Below are 24,828 nucleotides of genomic sequence, written 5' to 3'. Positions count from 1 at the left end.
TGCTGATAACTCAATTTCCCATTTTAGCTGAAATTGTCTGTTTAACTACACTACACTTGATAACAGCTGGGAATAATCTGTTAATAAATATGGAGGTAGGCATTTTCAAACCTGTACCTCATGCCTGATGGGAGAGGGGAAAAAAGGATGACCAAGATGAGACTGGTCCTTGATTATGCTGGAGGCCTTGCTGGGGAAGAGTGAAGTGCAGATGGAGTCAATGGAAGGGAGGCTGCTTTGTGTGATGGTCTGAGCTATGTCCACAACTCTCTGCACTTGCTTGTGGTCTTGGATGGAACTGTTCCCAAACCAGGCTGTGATGTAATCCAATAAAATGCTTTCTATGGCACATTTAAAGAAGTTGGTGAGGGTCGGTGGGGACAAGCCAAACTTCCTAAGCTTTTGAAAGGAGTAGCAGCGTTGTGGTGCTTTCTTGGTCACAGCTTCGATGTGGCTAGTCCGTGACTTCAACTGCATGTAACTGCAACTACGTCAGCGATGAGGCTGTGTATCAATATGAAAAATGGTCCCGACCCGAAACATTTAGTGATGCTGCCTGACCCGCTGTTACTCCAACACTTAATTCTATCTTTAGAAGAGCAGCCATGCTGCGTCCTCTGGTGGCCAACTGGAGAACAGCCATGCTGCACCCTCTGGTGGAGGATAATGGGAGAGCAGGCACGTTGCCCCCTCTGATGGAGGGAAGAGGGAGAGCAGCCACGCTGCGACCCCTGGTGGCGGTCAACGGGAGAGCAGCCACGTTGCATCCTCCGGTGGCCAACGGGAGAGCAGCCATGCTGCGCCCTCTGGTGGAGGATAATGGGAGAGCAGCCATGCTGCGCCCTCTGGTGGAGGATAATGGGAGAGCAGGCACGTTGCGCCCTCTGATGGAGGGAAGAGGGAGAGCAGCCACGCTGCGACCCCTGGTGGAGGGCAACGGGAAAGCAGCCATGTTGCGCCCTCTGGTGGAAGATAATGGGGGAGCAGCTACTCTGCGCCCTCTGGTGGTGGATAAAGGGGGCTGTTCCCTTTGGTGGAGGACAAAGGGAGAGCAAATACGCTGCACCCTCTGGTGGAGAACAGGGCAGATGCATTCTTAGCCAATGTGAGCCAAAATGCAAAATTATCTGAGTGTGACTCCTAAAAAGGGGCTGTCCCACTGCGGCGACCTAATCTGTGAGTTTAGATGAGTTTGCCCTCGACTCAAACTCGCAGCCTGGTCGTCATGTGGTCCTATGAGGTCACTGGAACTCTCCTTCATGCTCGAGGGAAGTTCCCGGATACTCGTGGCCTCAGTTTGGTCGAGAAAATATTTTCAGCATTTTGAAATTTTTTCTGCGAGTAAATATTGGTTGGCATGGTTCTTTTGAACTCGTAGTGCAGTGGAGTGGGGTCGCTATGTAGTTATAGGCAAACGAGGGCAACTGTAGGCAAACTCCTTCGCTGACCGGGCATTTTAATTGACTCATTGGAATTTTCAGCACCAAGGAAAACCGACTGGTAATATTAAATGTGTTCAAGAAGGAACTGCAGATGCTGGAAGATCGAAGGTACACAAAATTGCTGGAGAAACTCAGCGGGTGCAGCAGCATCTATGGAGCTAAGGAAATAGGCGACGTTTCGGGCCGAAACCCTTCTTCAGACTGAGACCCTTCTTCAGTCTGAAGAAGGGTTTCGGCCCGAAACGTCGCCTATTTCCGTCGCTCCATAGATGCTGCTGCACCCGCTGAGTTTCTCCAGCAATTTTGTGTACCTTTGGTAATATTAAATGCCCGCTAAACTTTATGATAAGTTTTCTGGCTTCTTAAAAGTGTCTCCACTCCTTCTCCCCCCTTCTCTCACTCTCTCTCCCCCTCACCCCCCCACCCCCACACCTCTCCGTGCCCTCTAAATGACTTACCGTACTCTGTGCAGCCGTCTTTTACCTTCCTGTTCATCGTGGGTGTGAATTTCAGACAGAGTTCCCCTGCTTTCCCTGTCCCCCGCCTTTGCGATGTGAGTGTGTGTATGTGCGGTTGGTCGATCCAGCTCGCGCTTTTCATCGCTGACGGTCGATCCAGCTTGAGGCGAGTGCCCTCGAGCTTGACGGTCGAAGACAGTCGCTGTAAAGTCGCGTCAGTGGGACAGGCCCTTTAGGGTCCTTTTCGGATTGGGAGAAGGGTCCACAGAGATGTCCTGCAACCTCAGTTCTTCACAATTTACATCAATGATTTAAAGCGCACCGCACTAAAAAACCTTCTAGAATTCGACGTGTACACAAGAGATCGCATACCTTTCGTGATCACTGTCTTGAAGGATTGCCTCCAAATTCATGTGACTGTGGTACCAAATTATGAAATATAATAACCCCAAATCAGAGGATAGGAAAATGTGTTCAATGATTTATTAACCAAAATATGCAGGAAATTAGCCCAATTTGTTTTGTTCATTAATATATCATCACAATACAACTTTAAAATAAACTGATATACCACCACCGATTTTCCAATAACTGGTGGTCCAGCACCTTTAATCTGGACAAAATTACGAGAACTCTCTTAAAATCCCTTCCTGAAAACACGGCACCTAGACCGGGTGAGGCAGCCAACCTCAACCTCATCGGGACTTCCACACCAATCAGCGGGACAAATTTGCCTCCTGCAGCGAAGGGGCCCTGGAACAGTCGGAGCTGGCAGATCTGTTCCGATAACTGAATTCCACGGGGACTTTGCAGGCTGGTATCTCAGCCACCCCTGTGGTGGAAGAAACAGGGCGAACATTTCAGCTTTCTTACCACTCATCAGAATGGAACAGTTCTGACAAAAACTGGAAAGGCTGGTTACTGCGATTGTTAATTTCAGTGCTGAGCCCAGCAGTCTGTAACGTGCTTCATCATAAGATGAGGAGATGTTGGAGGTGAAAGGAGGAGGTCAGAGTGAGAGTGAGGTGGAGAATTAACCTTACCTTGCAGATATTCTCAAATGCAGTATGCAAAATCAGAAGAGGCAGAAATTAATGGTGGTTTCATCTGGAAGGAGTGTTACGGGTCCTAGACAGGGAAGGGAGGTTAGAGGAAAGAAAATAGATACAAAGTGCTGGAGTAATTTAGCAGGCCAGGCCAGGCAGCATCTCTGGAGTAAAAGGATGGGTGACATTTCAAGCCGGGACTCTTCTTCAGACTCTATCTTTGCACAGGGTTTGAAGAAGGGTCCCGACCCAAAATGTCACCCATCACTTTTCTCCAGAGTTGGTGCCTGGTCCGCTGAGTTACTCCAGCACTTTGTGACTATCTTCGGTATACACCAGCACCTGCAGTTTCTTTGCTCCCCCTGCATACCTGCTGTTGCATGGGGAGATGCCGTGACCAGGAGGAATGAAGGAGGGTGGAAGAGTGGGTTCGTGGAGCGATCGGTCTCTTTGGAGAAAAAAGGTAAGTGGTGCTGGTGGCGGATCTGATAATGGATCGGGTTTCAGGGTGGTCTGCACAGCAGGAGCACGGTGCTGTACCTCCCCACTAGTGCCCACACCCATGACCATTTACAGCTGAGAGGCAGCACCCCTGCCCGCCTCCATTTCATCCGTGGTTGAGGACGGGGTCAACCAATGGGCTTTTCATACGTGTTCTTGATGCAGGCCTTGCCAACTGGTCTCAGGTCACGAGCATCCCATCTGTGCTGAGTCTCCACAGATCCTGCCCAGTGGAGTGATGGGCGCAGAGGGCCGCTACACCTACCGAGGCAAGTGTAAAACTTTGCACAGGTTGAGAATGGTGCATTGTGCTCGCCACAGCAGCAACATCGGCCTCCACATCTGCTATAGCAATCATTGAAAGTTTGAAAGTCCAAAGAGAAAGATGAAACCTAACAAAGAGGAGATCGCGCTGAAGGGCCTTCCAATGGCCCGTTCAGGTTCTCGCTCCTCACGCCCCCACCATCGTCATCACGACACGTTGGTGAGCTTCACGCTCCAGGCCCACTGACAGGGTAGTTGGTCGGCGCTCACACTGGGAAGCATCACCACCAGCTCCTGGCCTCCAAACGTCTCCCACTCCAGAGGCGCCGAGTATCCAACCAGGTTTACCTGGGAAATGGGAGAGAGGAAAGAGCAGAGATGAACTCGTGGGCATACAGGGTGGGCGGAGCCAGCTTATCCCGCCATTGCTCATTGATGCTCTTCAGAAAACATGCTTCAAACCTTTGTCTTCCCTGCGGTGGGATGAGGAGCACCAAGGATTAGCAGCCCTTGCTTTGGCCAAGAGAGGAAGGTTGCGTAAACCACCGGCTTCCCCGGTACCGACGTGTACCTGTCAACACACACGAGAAGAATTAAAGTGGGTGCAGGAGATGACAATCCCATTGACACTCAGTGGGAAATGTAATGGCTGACAATCCCAAGTGACCTCACAGCTCACCAATGGAAATAGTTGTCGGGGTGATTAAAGGGTTAAAGTATGAAGAGCGTTTGAAGGCTCTGGGCCTGTATTCGCTGGAGTTTAGAACAGTGGTTCTTGACCTATTTGGCATACGTACACACATACGTGAACAAAATACTGTATGTGTTACGTACCTTTCTTAGGTTCCTAAAAATGAGCTCAACAAATGGATAAGTTATTTATGACCCCTTTATGTCCTCCGGTAAAGCCCCAAACGACCCCCCCATGGGGGTCCGACCCACAGGTTAAGAACCACTGCTTCAGAAGGATGAGAGGGTATCTCATTGCAACTTACCAAATAATGTAAGGCTTAGATAGAGTGGTTGTAGAGAGGATGTTTTCAGTAAAGCAAGAGTCTAGGACCAGCCTCAGAATGAAAGGATTACCTGTAGAATGGAAATGAGGAGGAATTCCTTCAGCCAGATGGTGGTGGATCTATGGAATTCGTTGTCACAGACGTCTGTGGAGGCCAAGTCATTGGGATTTTTAAAGTGGGGAATGATGGGTTCTTGATTAGTAAGGTTGTTAAAGATTACAGGGAGACTGCAGGAGAAGGGGCTTGAGAGGAAAAAATAGATCAGCCATGGAATGGCGGAGTAGACGGTGGGCCGAATGGATTAATTCTGTCTTATGATCTTATGGTTATGATCTTACGAAGACATGGCCATCCAGTCATCCCCATCGCTCACAATACAGCATTGCAAACAGCACCAAGACAGAGACAGTTGAAGCCGCAGCAGCCGCTGAGAGGGGATTGTTGGCGAGGATAGTGGAGAACCCTCGCCTGCTCTTCCTGCCGTGCCTTGAGAGGGGAGCAGGAAGGACCACAGCCCAACCCCCCACCCAGAGGTAGCACCCCTGACACAGCATCACTCCCTCACGCCCTACACAGGGGAGTTTGTGCTCGAGTTTCTGATGTGGAACTTGGACTGAAACCCCCTGATGCAAGGCACAGATCACCACCCGCCGAGGCACAGCTGAGATCAACAGTGGGCGCTGCTTGGCAAGGAGTTCCATGCCGAGAACCTGGGCCCCAGTTGGGAGGGAAGTCAATGTATTGAGGTTGAGGATGGGGGAAAATGTTCCCATGTTGTGACATGGGCTGCTGATGCAGGCATGGTGCTGGGAATGATTCCAGCTACTGCTCTCTGGCAGTTCCTACCATACGCCGGGCGTCACGGTGTCGTTCTGCCTCCTCCAGGGCTTGGTCTTGTAGATCGCCTCTCCGTTGACTCGCAGCCACTGCCCCATCTGCCTCAGCCTCTCCTCGAAGATGGGAATGATCCGACCATCGTGAGTGGGCCCAATGTTCATCAGGAGGTTCCCTCCACAGGACACTGTCTCAACCAGCGTCTGAAAGACACATTGTTTTACATCAACGTGGCTCAGTCGGCAAATGGACAGTCGATCACTTCCAATTAGTTTTCATTGAGTGAAAAGGTGTTCACTTCAAGGTTAAAACCGAAATTGAAAAATTGTGTCTCCCTGTCAGCCTGAAAATGTATGATCAAGCTCACACCAAAATATTAACCTTGGTATTCTAAGTAAGAATTGTGAATCACCAATTTGTGCAATTTCATTTCTGAAGGAAAGGATAATTTTCTATAATTAAATTTCTCTAATCTGGGGCAGCACGGTGGCACAGCGGTAGAGTGCTGCCTCACTGTGGCAGAGACCTGGGTTCGATCCTGACTATGGTGCTGTCTGTATGAAGTTTGTATGTACTCCCTGTGACCTGCATGAATTTTCTCCGGGTGCTCCGGTTTCCTCCCACACTCTAAAGACGTGCAGGTTTGTAGGTTAATTGGCTTCGGTATAATTGTACATTGTCCCTAGAGTGTGTGGAGGACAGTATAGTCTTTGTGTGCAGGGATCGTTGGTCAGCGCGGACTCGGTGGCCCTAGATTCGCCACTGACAACAGTGCTTTCAGCTACCTGGGTCGTAGGCTCTGGAATTCCCTCCCTAGATATCTCCCTCCCCTCCATAAAGCTGCTCCTACGTCCTGCACCAAGATTTAACCTCATTGACTTAAATCATTAACTCCTGTTTCTTCAGAAGCTATCTGAACCGCTGAAAACCTGTCTTTATGTTCTTGTGCTTTTGTTATATCTCATCTTGTGACAGGTTGGACCTGACGAGGTGCCCATGAGGCACAGTGCAAGGTCTCACAAATAGTAGAGTCACCGCTTAATACTGATTGCCTCTGCCTGCTGTCGCAACATGCTCATAACCATCTGCCTTTTTGTTGAAGAACTGTGCCCTTGTAGCTTATCTATAAAAACCTTTGATCAAAGCAATATAAGATTGGCCTAAATAATAAATATTTAGCCTCTCGTACCAGCTATACAAATTTAACTAAAGGATCGGCATTTTGCCAACTTACAAGAACACGGGAACACAGGAGCTGGATCAGCCCTATGGCTGATCTAAGTTGGCCTCAATTCATCCTCTGTGCCATTTCTCCACACCTCAATCTACCAAATATTGATCCACCTCCACTTTAAATACTTCTTAATGATCCAGCTTCTACCACCAGAGAATTCCGCTCTGGAAAATGGTGAAAAGCTTCCCTACTTTTATCCACTATTCCCATTGGAACGAAGACCTACATTGCATAAGCCTGTTGTATCTCATAAGGTCATGTGATAGTAGAATTAGGCCATTCGGCCCATCAAGTCTACGCCATTCAATCATGGCTGATCTAATCTCGACCTCCTAACCCCGTTCTCCTGCCTTCTCCCCATAACCTCTGACACCTGTACTAATCAAGAATCTATCTATCTCGGCCTTAAAAATATCCACTTACTTGGCTCCACAGCCTTCTCTGGCAAAGAATTCCACAGATTCACCACCCTCTGATTAAATACATTTCTACTCATCTCCTTCCTAAAATAACTTCCTTTAATTCTGAAGCTATGACCTCTAGTCCTAGACTCTCTGTAGAATGATGACCTGAACTTGAGAGCATTGGGTAAGGGAGGCAGATAACACATATGCCCGTGCAGTAAACATTTGAGAAGATCAGTAACAGGCCTTTGGATAAGAAAGTGTAGCTACACTGGCAGTTGAGGGACATGTAACAGGTTACATTCAGTATGAAGTAGAAAGGCTGAGGTGGGGCAGTGCAGATTAATTGTCACAGTTTGAAAGTTTGTGTCCTTGAGCAGAGGCACCAGGAAGGGCAGGTTGAGAAGGTTGTTAGGGCAGCGCGTGTGATCCTGGGCTGCACAAACAGAGGCACACAATCCAGCAGCGGAGTCCCATAACAATTATATTACATTGAAATATTCTGGACTAATTAGAATGATCAAGTTATGATCAAACCTCCAATAAATCGAAGAATCCCATAGTTAAACAACCCTGAAAATGGACGTAAAAACTGATGAAGGGCCTTTGATCTAAAAGGGCAACTGCCTCCCTGTAGATGCTGCCTGTCCTGCTGAGTATTTCCAGCTTTAGAGAGGGGCGGGCGGGCAGGCGGGCTGACAGACAGACAGACAGGCAGGCAGGCAGGCAGACAGGCAGGCAGGCAGACAGACAGACAGACAGACAGGCAGGCAGGCAGGCAGGCAGGCAGGCAGACAGGCAGGCAGACAGACAGACAGGCAGGCAGGCAGACAGGCAGACAGGCAGACAGACAGGCAGGCAGACAGACAGTCTGTCGGAGGGATGAAGAGAAACGATGAGTGATGGAAGGACGGACAGGTCACCTTCACGAGCTCTTCTATGGACAGGTAGTCTTGCAGCTGCGCCTCTCTCCTGTACCCCCACGACTTGGAGTCGATGGTCATGCAGTTCTCCCACTTGTGGTCGAGGAGGTGGCCGGGGCTATATCGGTCGGCACACGTGTAGAAGCCACCGTGCCTGCAGATGGTGCCAGAGCCCCACCGGTCGTTGGTTACCACCGTCTCTCGAACGGGACTGAAACGACAGGAGCGGGGTCAGCAGCGTTCAGTCAAATGCCCTTCCCTTCTACACAGCCCTCTCCCCCCCTGGAAATTCCATCCTTATTGCACCAGGGATCCTTTCTGACAACCTGACAGCTTCATGGGGGCCAGATCAAAGATCCTATCACTATAGGATCTTTGGGCCAGAATTCTAACTCCCAGCCTCTTTCTGAACTGAGCTTTGCATAGCCAGTGTTTGTGAAGCCCAGGTCAATATTAGTCATTATTTCTATCGAGGCATTATGTGAATGGTACCACACTGCCGTATAGGAGCCTGCTGTATGCAAATATCTGCACAGTTACGACAAAGAAAGGAAGTATTAATGGGCTGGAAACTGCTTTTGGAGATCTCAGAAGGTGTCAGCGAAATGCAATCTTCCTTGCTCCAGTGATATCCACCGTACACTGGTGGCTGCACGGAGGGATAGCCACAGACATGAGCTCTGGGCCCCCTGAGCAAGGCGGGGTGGGGACGCATGGAAGGGAAGCAACTCAGGATGTGAGTGGGCTGAGCCAGACTCCAGCTAAGCCTTTGAGTACAGCAGAATCAGTAGCCCAGCAAAAAATCTCTTGGTCAGAATCAATCAAGTCAGGGTATGCCCTCACAATAACCAGATGGCTACCCAAATTCACCAGACAATGGTTAAAATGGAATCAGCATTCACCACGTGGCATAGGCGGCACAGTGGCACAGCATTAAAGTTGCTGCCTTACAGCGCCGGACACCCGGGTTCGATCCTGACTACGGGCGCTGCCTATACGGAGTTTATACATTCTTGTGACTTGGGTTTCATCCGGGTGCTCTGGTCTCCTCCCACATTCAAAAGATGTGCAGGTCTGTGAATTGTCCCTGGTGAGTAGAATAGACAATAGACAATAGACAATAGGTGCACGAGTAGGCCATTTGGCCCTTCGAGCCAGCACCGCCATTCAATGTGATCATGGCTGATCATTCCCAATCAGTATCCTGTTCCTACCTTCTCCCCACATTCCCTGACTCCGCTATCTTTAAGAGCCCTAATAGAACTGGTGTACAGGGTGATCGCTGGTCGGTGCAGAGTTTCCACGCTGTATGTCTAAAACGAAGAAAAACAAAAACGTCCCATCGCTGCACAGTACCTCTGAGTATAGAGCCAGTACAGGAAGCCAGTGCTGTTCCAGTAGGTATAGGGTGCTCCAGCATCCCCATCAGACCACAGGATCTCTGGGCGGTATTTATTCACAATCTCATACAACTCAGGCAGGCTCTTTGTGGTGGGGAACTTGTTGGTCCGGAACACGTTGGCAGCATCTTCCAGGAAGGCAGGATTGTACCACTCAAAGAGGGAGTGATAGAGGCCAAACCTCAAGCTTGTCCTGCTGCGAACAGCTTGTGCCAGCTCCTCAACAAGATCACGGTGCGGACCCACATCAACTGCGTTCCAGTTCCACGAGTACTTGGATCCCCAGAGTGTGAAGCCTAAGGAGCAAGGAACCAAGGTTACAATAACTGTGGAAAAAAAGACACAAAGTGATCGAGTAACTCAGGACAAAGTGGATAGGTGACGATTTAGTTTAGTTTATTGTCATGTGTACCGAAGTACCATGAAACACTTTTGTTGCATTCTAACCAGACAGCAGAAAGTCATACATGACTATAATCAAGCCATTCACAGTCCACAAGTTGTATGAGTAGAATTAGGCCATTCAGCCCATCGAGTCTACTCCGCCATTCAATCATGGCTGATCTCTGCCACCTAATCCCATTTTCCTGCCTTCTCACCATAAACCTTCTAATCATGAACTTGTCTATCTCTGCCTTAAAGTATCCACTGACTTGTCCTCCACAGCCCACTGTGGCAATGAGTTCCACAGATTAACTACCCTCTGACTAAAGAAGTTCATCCTCACCTTTTTAAAAGAGCGCCCTTCAATTCTGAGGCTTTGACCTCTCCCGCCTAGACTCTCCCACCAGTGGAAATATCCTTTCTACATCCACTCTATCTATGCCTTTCATTATTCTGTGAGTTTCAATGAGGTCCCCCCTCAATCTTCTAAACCCCAGCGAGTAGAGGCCCAGTGCTGTCAAACGCTCATCATATGCTAACCTACCCATTCCTGGAATCATTCTTGTAAACCTTCTCTGGACCCTCTCCAGAGCCAGCACATCCTTCCTCAGATACCCAAATTTGTTCACAGTACTCCAAATGAGGCCTGACCAGCGCCTTATAGAGCCTCTGCATTACATCTCTTTTTTTGTATTCCAGTCCTCTTGATATATGCTAGCATTGAATTTGCCTTCCTTACTACTGATTCGACTAGCAAATTAACTTTTTGGATTGCAAATTAACGTCTTGCACCAACACTCCCAAGTTCCTTCGAACCTCCGATTTCTGGATTCTATCTCCATTTAGAACATAATCTATGCCTTTATTCTTATTACAAAAATGCATGACTCCACACTTTGCAATACTGAATTTAATCTGCCACTTCTCTGCCCATTCTCCTAATCTGTCCAAGTCCATCTGCAGAGTCCTTGTTTCCTCTACTCTGTGCCACTGTGCCCCTCCACCTATCTTAGCACCATCTGCAAACTTGACCACAAAGCCTTCAATCCCCTGATCCAAATCATGAATATACAACGTGAAGCATGAAATGTACAGTGTGGTCTATTTACAGCAGCCAGGTGACCTACCGACCCAAACGTCACTGGAATGTGCGAGCAGATGGGAGCACCTGGAGGAAACGCATGCAGTCACCAGGAGAACGGGCAAACTCCACACGGACAGCATTGGATGTGGGAATTGATCTTGTGTCCCTTGCACTGTGAGGCAGCAGCTCTACTACCATGGTGCTACCTTAAACAGATCAGTAACTTGTGCACATCTCTGTAACTCTCCCTTCAAATTTGCTGCTTCCCGTTTATTGGAAGGGCACTCAGAATGCTCCTATAAGGTACCTCCTCATCCCTCCTTCTGCTCTCCCCCAGTACCCCCCTGGATAGACATCGGCTTCTGCCTCCTCTGCCATCTCAAGTTTGCATTCTCCCCTTGCCTTTGGTTGCAGGTTTAACACTGACATCGACACACCCTCGCCACGTGGCAGACCACAGCCTTCACTCTGCCTTTCTAACTAATGGGAATCGAGGCTGTGCATCGTGACGCCCCGTACCTTCATGGTGCTTGGAGGTCAGAACGACGTACTTGGCCCCCGAGGCGTTCAGGAGGTCAGCCCACTGTGCTGCATCAAAGAAGGCAGCTGAGAACTTTGGAGCAAACTCCGGGTACGTAAATCCAGGAGGATAGTTTCTCTCCATAAACTCCACATAGGGCTTCAGTTTCCGCGTCTGCCAGTAGTACCTGTGGAAGAGCAGGATTTTGTATGTTACAGGTGTATAAAACATTGATTAGGCTGCATTTGAAGCATTGTGTGCAATTCTGGTCACCTCCTTGCAGGAAGGACGAAGAGGCTTTGCAGAGGGTGCAGAAGAGGTTTACCACGATGCTGCTGTAGGGAACAGAGTGTATCAGCTATAAGGAGAGATTGGACAAACTGATTATTTTCTTTGGAGTATCAAAGGTTGAAGGGAGACCTGATAGAAGTTTACAAAATTATGAGAGGCATTGATATAGACAGTCAGAATAATTTTCACCAAGATGGATATGTTAAATACTAAAGGGCATAGCTTTAAGGTGAGAGGGGCAGAGATTAAAGAAGATTTACAAGCTGAGTTCTTTTGTACAGAGAGTGGCGAGTGCCTGGAACGTGCTGCCAGGGGATGTGGTGGAAGCACATACAATAGCAATGTTTAAGAAGTATTTAGACACAGGCAAGGAATGGAGGGATATAGACCATGTGCAGCCAGATGAGGTTAGTTTAAATCAGCAACGTGATCAGCACAGACATTGTGGGCCAAAGGGCCCAGTCCTGTGTTGTAGTGTTTTACATGGTATGAATACGTGTAGAGACAAGGACAAAGGACAAAGGAGCTAATAATATTGGATTTGGGTGATATTGATGCTGAAATATGGTGCACAGATCTTTACTGAACTATCTTAAGAAGATATACTTACGATAAAGAAAGTGCAGCAAAGGTTCACCAGATTTATTGCTTCAATGGAAGGTTGCTGTATGAAGTGAGATAAGCAGGCAAAATCTATATTGTCCCGAGTTTAGAAGAATGAGGAATAGTATGAATTACACTTGAGCTCTTGCATTGCCTGGGCATAAAGGGCATGGGCCAAATCATGAACGATGGGATTAATACGGGTAGGTGCCCACTTGTTGGCATGGACACAATGGGCCGAATGGCTCGTTTCCATGCTGCACGACTCCATAATTCTCTGAAGCTTACACAATTAATATTAGTATTGACAGAGTCCATGCAGGCTTGATGTTTCCCCTGGCATGTTTGTCTAGAACTTGGGCTCATTGTCTCAAAATGAAAAGTCACCCATTCCCAAACACAGAGGTGAATGTTTGGAATTCTCCATCCAAGAGAGCTGAGAAGACTCAGTTGCCGAGTATATTCAAGAGGGCGGCAGATGTTCAATTATTAATACAAGATGTGTGTTGGCGCAGGAGAATAGTGCTGAGGTTTGAGATTGAATGAGGGGCTCCTGGCTTAGTTTCTGTGTCTTGTTATAGTCATACAGTGTGGAAACAGGCCCTTCGGCCCAACTTGTCCACACCGGCCAACATGTCCTGGCTACACTAGCCCACCTGCCTGCGTTTGGCCCATATCCCTCCAAACCTGTCCTATCCATGTACCTGTCCAACTGTTTCTTAAATATTTCTCCATCGGGTGACGCCGCGCGCGGCAGCCTCGCCACCAGTTTGTCTGTCATTTTGCCCATTTTGTTATTTTTAGTTGTGTCAAAAGTATGGTCTTGGAGGTTTCTTAGTCTTTTTTATGTGAAGGGTGGGGGGGGGAAGGGGGAAACCGTTTTCTCAGTCACTTCCTGGTCGAGAATGCGTCTTTTCTCCGAGTCACATGTTCGCCCCCCCCCCCACCCCCCCTCGCGGCCTACCATCAGAATTGGCGCGGCCTTCCCTGCCGGAGACTGGCCAGAGCTTCAGCAGCAGCGCAGCACTGGATTCCATCGCGGAGCGGGATGATGCCTTATCGGGGATTGCCGGAGCTTTGGAGTGTTGGGACTGCTGTTTAACACCGTGGAGCTGTGGTTCGCTGAGCTTCCATCGCGGAGTCCTGGGGTATTTTGCCGAGGGTCTCCGTCCAGCTCGGCCTGTGGACTTCGGGAGCCACGATCTCCGGAAACTCCAAGCCGCTGAGAGTGTTCTCCGTTCCGATGCCGGAGCACTGATCATCCTGGCGAGAGGGCCTGAAACATCGGACCGCCCGTAGCGATGACTGTGGAGGGCTCAAAGGCCCCGATCATGGGTGGACAAAGAGGAAGATGACTGAACTTTATTGCCTTCACTCACAGTGGGAAACGCTGATTCTGCTGTGTGGGGATGTTCATGTTAAATTCTATGGTGTATCGTGTTCTTTTTATTCATATGGCTGTATGGTAATTCAAATCTCACTGGACCAATTGGTTCATGTGATAATAAATGTAATTTGAACTTGAACTTGCAATAGTCCTTGCCGCAACTACCTCCTCTGACAGATTATTCCATACACCCACCACCCTTTGTGTGAAAAAAGGTACCTCTCAGATTCCTCTTCAATCTTTTTCCCTTCACCTTCAGCCCAATCAAACTGCCTTTAATCATACCCACGAGACTTTGCAGACAATCTCTTGGTATTTCTCTTTAAAAATTAATTTTCCAGTTCCAGAACCAGGAAATCAAAGTCAGTAAAGGAGCAAGTGCCAGACTAGACCAAACAGGCCATAAACTGCACCAAGAATAACAGGGAGTGTTAGTCGTTACCATGAAGGAAATATGATTGGGCTCCCGTACCAGAGTTAAAGATGGAAGTTTAGTTTTTAGTTTAGTTTAGTGTCATGTGTACTGATATACAGTAAAAGGCTTTTTTGTTGCAAGCTGTCCTGTCAGCGGAAAGACTGCATGATTACAATCGAGCCGTCCACAGTGTACGGATGGAGGATAACAGGTATAACGTTTAATGCAAGATAAAGTCCAATAACGTCTGATTAAAGATAAACCGAGGGTCTCCAATAAGTTAGATGGTAGCTCAGGATGGTTCAGTTTCCTGAGAACAGCTGGGAAGGAACGGTTCCTAAGTCTAGAGGTTGTGTTTTCACACTTTTGTGGGGAGAATAGCCAGTGGCTGGGGTGAGACCAGTAATTGATTATGCTGGTGACCTTGCCAAGGCAATGTGAAGTGTAGATGGCATCAATGGAAGGCAGGTTGGTTTGTGAGATGGTCTGGGCTACATACACAAACCGGCATCTGCAGTTCCTTTGTATTACATTCTCCGTCTGCGTACTAGTAAATGATCACGGCTTTAACTGGGCCAATCTACACGCAATCAGTGAACTCAATAAACTTCAAAATTAGTTTGACTACAAAAGCCCCTTGGAAATGTTAAGACTTGTTCTGAAGATTATTACTGATGTGCGGTGTTTGTGTGAACAGACTGTGCGAAACAGCAGTGATATCCGAACCCCTAGCTTAGTTGTAAAGTGCAGTGGGACAATCTGACACTGTAGTAAAACTGATCGCTTTTCTCCTGATAATACAGAAGTAGGTAATTTGGCCCATCAGATCAGTGCTGGCTCCCAGCACAGTAATATACCAGTCCCTTTCCTCATTTCTTTGCAGCCCTACAATTTAGGATCATTGAACCATAGAACCATACAGCACACAAACAGGCCCTCTCAGCCCACCTCCGCCATGCCAATCTACACTGATACCATTTGCTCACATTAGACACGTATTCTTCGGTCTTTCCTGTCCTAGGACCATGTACCTTCTACAATACAATACAATACAATACAATACAATACGGGTTTATTCGTCACATTGCACATAAAGTGCAAGTGAAATGAATATGTCAGCAGCGATACAGTGAGAAAGAACACACAATACACAATAAAAATTTAACACAAACATCCACCACAGCATTCATCACATGTTGATGGGCATTAGCGCATTCTCTCTCATGCCCATCAACTCCCCTTCAGTTCCTTTGCAACCCGTCCACACCAGGGGACAATTTGCACCAACTCTTCAACATATCTTTAGGATATGGGAAGAAACTGGAGCACCCGAGGCAAACCCACATGGTCAGGTCAAACTATGTGCTGGAAGTCAGGTTCAAACCCATGTCTCTGGTGCTGCAAGTCAGAAGTACTAACTGCTGCACATAGCACACTTCCAGGTTTGTCAAAAATGTTCAATATGATTGGTTGCCATAGTTACTGATGAACGCAATAGAATAAGAGCAGGAGTAGGCCCTTCAGCCTCTCAAGCATGCCCCATCATTCAATGTGATCCTGGCTGATCTACCACAGACCTCATCTGTATTGTCATCCTCTGTACCAGTTCCCCATCCTCCTCTTTCCCCTTTCTGGTTCCATTTACCACCTTCCAGCCACTGACTCCAGCTTTCCCCTCACCTCCTGGGCTCCAACTACCCATTGTTGGAGCCCAGGAGGTGCTCGGCACCTCACCGTCGCGGAGCTGGCCGAGTCCAGAGCGGGTGGAGCTGTGGTGGACGCTGCTGCGGCCCGACCCCCGGAGGTTCGGTGGCTGCAACTGCGGGTTTGGCGGACGGCGGCACCGGGAGCCCGCGGGTCCCTGGAGGGAGACCGCTTTTCGGGGCTTCCGCAACGGCGACTTCTCCCGCCCGAGTTGCGGGGTTGAAGAGCTCCTGGAGCGGGGCCTTACACCTTCACCCCGCGCGGCTTGGAATGGCCGCGGGACTGCGAGCGCCCACCGGGGGCTCTAACATCAAGAACCCGGAGCGCGACCTTGCATCACCCGGCGTGGCTTTAATGGCCGCGGGACAATCGCCATCGCCCGCCGGGGGCTTTGACTTTGACTCTGACATCGGGGGGAGAGTGCAGTGGAGAGATAAGTTTTTTTGGCCTTCCATCACAGCAATGTGATGGATGTTTATGTAAATTATGTTGTGTCTTGGGTCTATTTGTTTGTAATGTATGGCTGCAGAAACGACATTTCGTTTGGACCTCAAGGGGTCCAAATGACAATAAATTGAATTGTATTGTATTGTATATTGTATTGTCTTTTCCCCAATTCTGTTTCCACCTGTCATCTACCGGTCTGCCTGAATTCCACCCTTCCCCATCAGCCCATCATCCCCACCTCAGCTGGTCCCACCTCTCACCTACCAGCCCCTGTCTCACCCCTCCCTCTCCCCACTGCACTCTCAGTCCTAAACGTCGACCATTCATTTATCTCCACAGATACTGCTCGACCCGTTGCGTTCCTCGGGCAGTTCGTGGTTGTTGCTTTCAAAAAGCAGTCCACTTCCTCTTTAAATGCCTCAACAGCCCTCGGCACAGAGCAGGCCGGAGTTTCGCCACTTTTGCAAGAATCACGGTCGTGCATTGTGCAAAGGAGAGCGTTGCAATATCTGGCTGCAATCCGGAAATAAACAAGCGTGGCTGACTGACACCGAGGTCCAGGGACGGAGTAAGGAATTCACTACTTGCAATGATGCCCGGACTCACCAGAACCACTCGCTGCCGAAGCTGGGCACTGAGAAGACGCCCCAGTGGATGAAGATGCCGAACTTTGCTTGGTCGTACCAGGGTGGGAGCGGCCGGGAATCAATGAGGTCCCAGGACGGGGCTGGCGGAGATTGACACCGAGCGGTGATGGACAGCAGAGCCCAGACCAGGGCCAGGCTGGAGCAGCGGAACCGCAGCCGCATCGCAGGTAGCATTGCAAGGCGTACAAAGCAACCAAAACAACCCGCTAACTCACTCACACCAGTGAAAGGAGGACGTATGCAAGGGACTGCTACGCAATCAACGTCAAGCGTGGCTGCTGGGTCCTACAGTCCGTCCTATAAGTTCAAATTAAGTTTATTGTCGCATGAACGAGTACGGCGAGGCACGGATACAATTAAATTGATGCTTTCAGCAGCATTGTAAGCGCAAAGGCTCAAACAAACGCACAAAAAAAAGCAAAACATACAGAAATTAAGTGTAAGCACATATACGTTCATGACAGGAATAGTTAGGGTAAATGTAGCATTGTTACAACATTTTGAGATTTTAAAAATCAAGTCTGCAATTTATCCCATCAGATAAAGCATAAAAATAAGTTTAATTTGACACCTAATTCACTTTCATATCTTCAGTATTAAAAAAATTATGGCCATTTTCATACTCGGAAATTAGCATCTTGTTCCCTATTGATTTTCCATTGACTTTACACAAAAGCTGTGATCAAGAGCAGTCAAAAGCCCATAACTTTATTAAAAATTAAGAGAACTGAAAAGAAATTTCAGTTATTATAGATTGAAGCATTCTGAAACAAATATTAAACAATCTTACCTGGATGACCTGAAATTAAAGCATATAATTAGTTTGTTACCCAATTGTAGCTAATTCCAAAATGCAATTACTAGATCTAAACATCTATCCATTTCTTAAGAAAATATTAACATTTTTAAATAGCCTAAGTGTCCAAAGAACATTCACGCAAGAATTCACAATAAAATATGATTTTTAAATCTCATTGACATTAATTTATATGCCAACTGGAAGGAATTTAGTGTTTAATTGCTGTAAATTAATGGCCATTTAAATCAGCTTGCGAGTGAGATTTTGTGGAACGCGATGGTTTGGAACGTTGCCATTGCGGTGGATTTGAAGCCCATATGGCATGAAAAACAATGCGGGATTGAATGGGCCCCCAAGTCAGCTACTCGCAACATAAAATTTTGTATAAAGGGATCTTAAGAAGCACTTTTTAATGTAAAAATAAACAACCTACCTTGCCTTGTCCCCTACATAAGATCCGTCCCGTTGTCGGCGGTCGTGGCTTTAGAGGATGATTTTTAATCTACTATAGTAATTAAATAATCCAATTTAGTTTAAAAATAGCTGCAGCGAACAAACCTCGCAGCGATTTTTCATCAGCAACTAGGCAGGCTGAACAACCTCGATTTCAATACCCGAGAGAAAATCGCGTCTTAAACCCGCCCCCCTCTCAAAGGCGCCAAAGTCGCGCACACGGGCAGCGGCAGAACTGCAGCGCCGCTGAAGGTAAGTTTTGCAACATACCTAGTAAATGCAGAGTATTTTACCCAGAGTAGATTAATCAAGAAACAGGCAACATGCCACCTGCATGGATACTAGTCGGGATCTCTGGAATTCCCTACTCTGCAGAGTAGTGGAGGTTGGATCATTGGAGATGTTTAAAGAGGAAGCTAATACATTTCTGAAAGATCATGGAATTGAGGGGGATGGGGATCCGGTACAGAAGAAGAGATGAAGCCTGGGGCAGATCAAAACTGTGGGGCAGTATTGCGAGGCCGAGTGGCCTACTCCTGCTCCCATGTTCTTATGTTCAAATACCAACATTGGAATCATCTTTTATTGGAATTTTGCAATTGCAGCCTGTTAATTTTATATCATTTGGTATTTGATCAAAGGTCATGAGACTTTGGAACTCTCCCCCTCAAAGGGGTTTGGAAGCATAGTTCCCTTATTCTGAAGCTATGCCTTATAGTCCTAGACCCCCCACCCCCGGAAACACCCTCTCAGCATCCACTTGTTAAGGCCATTCAAAATCTTATATAGAAAGATAGAAAATAGGTGCAGGAGGCGGCCGTTCGGCCCTTCGAGCCAGCACCGCCATTCATTGTGATCATGGCTGATCCTCCCCAATAAATATCCCGTGCCTGCCTTCTCCCCATATCCCTTGATTCCACTAGCCCCTAGAGCTCTATCTAACTCTCTTCTAAATCCATCCAGTGATTTGGCCTCCACTGCCCTCTGTGGCAGAGAATTCCACAAATTCACAACTCTCTGGGTGAAAAAGTTTTTTCTCACCTCAGTCTTAAATGGCCTCCCCTTTAGTCTAAATGGCCTGTCCCACTTTCCCGAGTTACTCACAAATTCTTCCGAGTATTCCCCTTGATTCAAACCCGGAGATGCCAGCTGTAGGTACACGGGGCTATTTTTTTTACTCGTGAACATTTTTCAACATGCTGAAAAAACGTCCTAACTTACCTGATGCCCCAAGTATCTACGGCTGGCATTACGAGCCGCTACGAAATATCTACGGACTCCTATGGGCTCGCAACGGACTCCTACGGACTCGCTACGGACATTCTCCGAGTTTGAATCAAGGGGAAGACTCGGGAGAATTTGTGAGTAACTCGGGAAAGTGGGACAGGCCCTTAAAACTGTGGACCCTGGTTTTGGACTCGCCCAACATTGGGAACATTTTTCCTGCATCTAGCTTGTCCAGTCCTTTTATAATTTTATATGTTTCTATAAGAACTCCCTCATCCTTCTAAACCCCAGTGAATACAAGCCTAGTCTTTTCAATCTTTCCTCATATGACAGTCCCGCCATCCCAGGGATCAATCTTGTGAACCTACGCTACACTGCCTCAATCACAAGGACGTCCTTCCTCAAATTAGGAAGGAAATTAGAAAAATGTTTCAATAAAATCAGCCCTCCTCCTAGACTCAATTTAGGGCTAAGCTGCTCAACCTCTCTTTATGCATCAACATCTCCATAAATTCATGGAAACAAGCCCTTTGGCACAACATATCCATGTTGACCAAGTTGCCTACATATGCTATTCCCATTTGCTTGTATTTGGTCAATATCCCTCTGAACCTTTCCTATCCACGTGTCTGTCTTTTAAAGGTCGTATTTGTACCCACCTCTACCAGTTCCTCTGGCAGCTCGATCCATGTACACGCCACCTTCTATGTGGTAAACTTACCTTTCAAGTTCCCTTTAAAACGTTCTCCCCTTACATTCAATCTAAGCCCGTTAGTCTTGGATCCCCACCCTGGGAAAAAGACTGTGACCATGCATCTTATCCAGACCCTGATGATTTTATAAACCTTTAGGAGGTCACCCCTCAGCCTCAGTGATGTCACTTATGACTCGAGAATCAATCCAAAGAACCTTCTCTACACTGCTTCCAAGAGATACATCCTGTCTTCAATATGAAGGGCAGAAATCCACACAGTCCTGCAAGTGCAGTCGCATCAGCATCTTGTAAAGTTGCATTGAAATTCTCCCCTTTTATAAGCCATACCCTTCACACTAAAGACCATTAACCTTCCTAATTATTCACTGTACCAGCACCGTACTCTCATATGTTAAGGAATTAGAGTGGCACAGCGGGTAAAGTCGCTGCCTTACAGAATCAGAGATCCAGGTTCAATTCTGATCTATCTGTGTGGAGTTAGCACGTTCTCTCTGTGACTATGGGTTTCCTCAGAGGACTTGGTTTTCTTCCACATCCTAAAAACGTGCGGATTTGTAGGTTAATTGGCCCCTGTAAATTCCCCCTTCTGTGTAGGTAGATGCAAAAAATGTGATAATGTAGAACTAGTGTGAAAGGGTGATCGATGGTCAGCGTGGACTTTGTGGGCCGAAGGGCTTGTTTCCAGGCTGTATCTTTCAACAATCCATCAATTCCACATCTTCTAATCTACCTCTTTGCCGCCTTTGCACTTTTTTTTCTGTATTTCCTCTGTGGCTGTAACTCTATATTCTGCTCTTCATTTATTTCTCTTTCTTGAGTTACTTATGTATGGTATGATCTAACTGGATAAAATAGATGAGGCTCTCACCAGGGTCTCTTCTATACTCTGCTCTCACTCCTCACCCCCCCCCCCACTCGTAACAAGGGCAGAGTCCCCCTTGTCCTCACCTTCCACCCTACCAGCCGTAACAAACAACAAATAATCCTCCGACATTTTTGCCACCTCCAACGTGATCCCACCACTTGCCACTTCTTCCTCCCATCTCCTCCCCTGTCTGCCTTCCACAGAGACCGCTTCCTCCGTAACTCCCTGGTCAATTCGGCCCTTTCCACCCGAACCACCCCCTCTCTGGACACTTTTTCTTGCAACTGCAAGAAATGCTACACTTGTCGCTTTACCTCCCCCCTTGACTCCATTTAAGGACCCAAGCAGTCTTTCCAGATGCGGCAGAGGTTCACCTGCACCTGCTCCAACCTCATCTATTGCATCTGCTGCTCTAGATGTCAGCTGCTCTACATCGGTGAGACCAAGTGTAGGCTTGGCGATCGCTTCACCCAACACCTCCGCTCGGTTCGCAATAACCAACCTGATCTCCCAGTGGCTCAGCACTTCAACTCCCCCTCCCATTCCAAATCCGACCTATCTGTCCTGGGCCTCCTCCATGGCCAGCATGAGGACCACTGTAAATTGGAGGAGCAGCACCTCATATTTCACTTGGGCAGTTTGCACCCCAGCGGTATGAACATTGACTTCTCTAATTTCAGGTAGTCGCTACTTTCTCCTCTCCTTCTCAGCACTCGCTCAGCCCACTGGCTCCACCTCTTCCTTTCTTCTCACCCCCCCGCCGCACATCAGTCTGAAGAAGGGTTTCGACCCGAAACGTTGTCTATTTCCTTCGCTCCATAGATGCTGCCTCACCCGCTGAGTTTCTCCAGCATTTTTGTCTACTACAAATACAAACAAGGTATTTCACTGTATCTCAGTACACTGGACAATAGTACACAAATACCAATAACTAAGAACATCTATTGAAATGGGAAGGATTCTGAAGGGACAAGACAATGCTAGGTCAGAGGCATTAGTAAAGGTTGTTCTATCTCAATGGGCTCAATAGCCGAGATTCAAGGCAATTGGAGGATGGGACACTAAAGCAACAGATTTGTGGAGGGTGGGGGAAGAGAGAATCGTTCCATGACAACATTGCAATATGGAGTCCGTTCTGGATGTGTACCAACTTGAAACTTCTGACAACATCTTTGGGTGAGATGTCACAGAGGAAGTGTGGAACAATTGACTTCCTGTCACTTCAACAGTAACACAATCTGGATTTGTTATGGCCAGATACATCTGTATGAGGCTTGGACATGGTGACAGAGAGGAACAATTGGCCCATCAAACCTGCACACCATTCACTGGTCATGGCCGACAATCCTGTCAGCTCCACTCTCTTGACCACAAGCTCCACTCCAGTAGATTTTACCATGCTAGCAAAGCTAACCACTGTACCAGAACAGCTAATGAAGATGCCCATCCAGTGGTGTGGACCAGAGCTAAGCAGGAATCCAGGAATTGGCGTGAGAATTATAGGGAAAACTGGACACTACTGTTTGGCCCCATTCAACTGAATGAAATGGTCTGTGGCAACATGCCAGTCCCATCCCATGCATCACTTGGGAAAATGCAGCATCAGCAGACAATGACACTTGGTGTTTGCATACCCAGGGACCACACACAAACACATCCAGGAATTAGACAGAAGTTATTTATTTGTCCTCGAGGTATGAATATGGCTCGAAGGAGGCAGAAATAAACATAACCAATGAGGATGGCCCCTTTTTGCTTAGGTTAAATAGCCTTTTCTGTAACTGAATGTGGAAACTCAAAAATAAATTGTGCAAGTGTGTTATTGAGTCTGCCTCCAGGTAGTGGAGAGTAATAAATATATAGGCAAAGTAGAGAGAGTGAGTACTGTTGTAATCATATTGAGTTCAGTACTGTATTGGTATCAAGGTTACAGAGACATCCAGGACTGAATATTGGAGTGGCATTGGAGACACATAAGGTTGCCGATGTTGAAATCTGGAGCAAAAAACAAACTGCTGGAGACACTCAGTGGGACAGGCAGCATCTGTGGAGGAAAATAAACAGAAGGATGCCAACCCAAAACATCTTCTATCCATTTCCCGACACTGATATTGCCTGACCTGCTGATTCCTCCAGCAAGGAGGAATTTGTTTGTCGGAATGGATTGTCATTGATTGCAATACAGATGGATGTTACTGCAGTCACTTGGTGGTGCACTGGATGGAGAAGGAGGGGAACAGACCATTGACTTGGGCTCACTTCGTAATCAGAAGTGGGAACGGAATTGATTGGGTGAGCTAGACCCAATGGAGCCACAACCAATCTGGATCGACCAGCTGAGGAAGATTGGTATGTTTCAGATATAATTAGACAGACACTTAAATAGAAGTTATAGAAGGATATGGTCCTTATGCAGAAAAACGGAATTAGTGTAAATGGGCCCAAAAGTCAGTGTGGTTATGTTGGGCCAAAGGGCCATTTTTGCAGTGTTCACCTTTATAATTCTATGATGCCATGAAACTGATGGCATAGTTATCATCACCTTTGGGCATAGTTATTGCCATTGTATTCATGTATTGTACATATTTATTGTTATATTTGTTAAATTAGTGTATGTAATCTTTACTATTTTTATTAACATATTGGACAAATGTAATTGAAAATCAAAGATAACATGAAATACTCGAAATCTAAAATAAAACTAGAAAAGGTTGGATATGCTCAGCTGGTCAGGCTGCATAATTGGGAACAGAACGGAGTCAATGTTTCAGGTAGAAGGCCCTTCTTCAAAACTGCGAAGGAGCCAACAGAATCTCACTAAGCTGCTGGAATGGATGAGGAGGGGGGGGAACTGTCTCTGGTAGGGTAAAGCTGGGGTGATCATGAGGCTAAACTGTAAACAAGTTTATCTGGACATTAAGTGAATGAGATTATTCAAACTGTGGGAACATAAACAAAGGAATGTAGGAGCTGTGAAATACTGAGCATAAAAGGTGCTCGACAGGTAAGGTTGGGCATGTCTTCCACTCCAAGAACAACAGGGTAAAATACTAGCCAAGCCAATATCACAGATGGACAGAGCGAGATGTGCAGGCCAAGTGTTTTATGCAGATAGAGGCAGTTTCCTGGTGCCACTTCCAGGGGTGGTGGTGGACGCAGATAAGAGGCTTTTAAGAGGCTTTTGGTTAGGCATATGGATATGCATAGAATGGAGGGATATGGTTCACGTGAAGACGGGAGGAATTAGTTTAATTTGGCATCATGTGGGCTGAAGACGTGTTCTTGTGCTGTTCTTGTTCTATGAAAGTGACAAGATTCTTTCCACACTTCCTTTAATGGACTGGATGCAGAAAGTCTGGGGTGGTTATTGGGAGAGAGTTCACATAGGGTTCCAGCCAAGCGCTATAATGGACTGTAATTATCTAGCGGGAAGAACCTTATCAACATTATTTTTGTTTCTGTATTTCTTGAGAGCTATGCGTTTGCAACAATGCCAACTTAAGCATCATGCCTATAATTATAAAAATACACACACACATAGTGGTATTGTACAGGGGGAGGGACTTTTTTTCAAGTTCCTATCTTGCCGGAGATGTGATTATTTTTTGGATCACATTCTCCGGGCTCTGCGGCCTACCATCACTAGAGCTGGAAGCCTCCTCGGACTGTCATGAGCCCCACCGCGGGGCGCGGACTTAACATCGGAGCTGATCCCTTGCCTGGGATCGCTCTCACCACGGAACCAACACCAAGGGCTCGCAGTCT

At 47.3% G+C, this 24,828-nt stretch overlaps 1 protein-coding gene across 2 annotated transcripts; it reads right to left on the bottom strand.

Moving 5' to 3' along the window:
• Positions 1-2,371: 2,371 nt before the first annotated feature.
• Positions 2,372-20,230, bottom strand: fuca2 (alpha-L-fucosidase 2). Of its 2 annotated transcripts, none has more exons than XM_033026065.1 (7): positions 16,964-17,227; positions 11,510-11,697; positions 9,479-9,818; positions 8,123-8,333; positions 5,574-5,764; positions 4,174-4,282; positions 2,372-4,059 (listed from the first exon to the last, which is right to left on the bottom strand). In XM_033026065.1, exons 1-7 carry the CDS (start codon positions 17,176-17,178, stop codon positions 3,919-3,921), a joined length of 1,395 nt encoding a protein of 464 aa, XP_032881956.1. In that variant the 5' UTR covers positions 17,179-17,227; the 3' UTR covers positions 2,372-3,918. The 2 variants fall into 2 exon arrangements, with proteins under 2 accessions (XP_032881956.1, XP_032881957.1); XM_033026066.1 differs by lacking the exon at positions 16,964-17,227 and adding an exon at positions 20,205-20,230 and having other exon boundaries at positions 3,178-4,059.
• Positions 20,231-24,828: the final 4,598 nt, after the last annotated feature.

The sequence above is a fragment of the Amblyraja radiata genome, chromosome 8, assembly GCF_010909765.2.
Source record: "Amblyraja radiata isolate CabotCenter1 chromosome 8, sAmbRad1.1.pri, whole genome shotgun sequence".
NCBI lineage: Eukaryota > Metazoa > Chordata > Chondrichthyes > Rajiformes > Rajidae > Amblyraja > Amblyraja radiata.
The sequence above is the reverse complement of the archived record's forward strand: the minus strand, read 5'-3'. Positions and strand labels throughout refer to the sequence as shown.

Coding starts and splice junctions, on each gene's coding strand:
- fuca2 (XM_033026065.1), bottom strand. CDS start 17,178: ATGCTACCTGCGATGCGGCTGCGGTTCCGCTGCTCCAGCCTGGCCCTG. Junction 11,698..16,963: donor TTCGGCAGCGAGTGGTTCTG/GTGAGTCCGGGC, acceptor GCTCTTCCACAG/GTACTACTGGCAGACGCGGA. Junction 8,334..9,478: donor TACTGGCTCTATACTCAGAG/GTACTGTGCAGC, acceptor CTGTCGTTTCAG/TCCCGTTCGAGAGACGGTGG.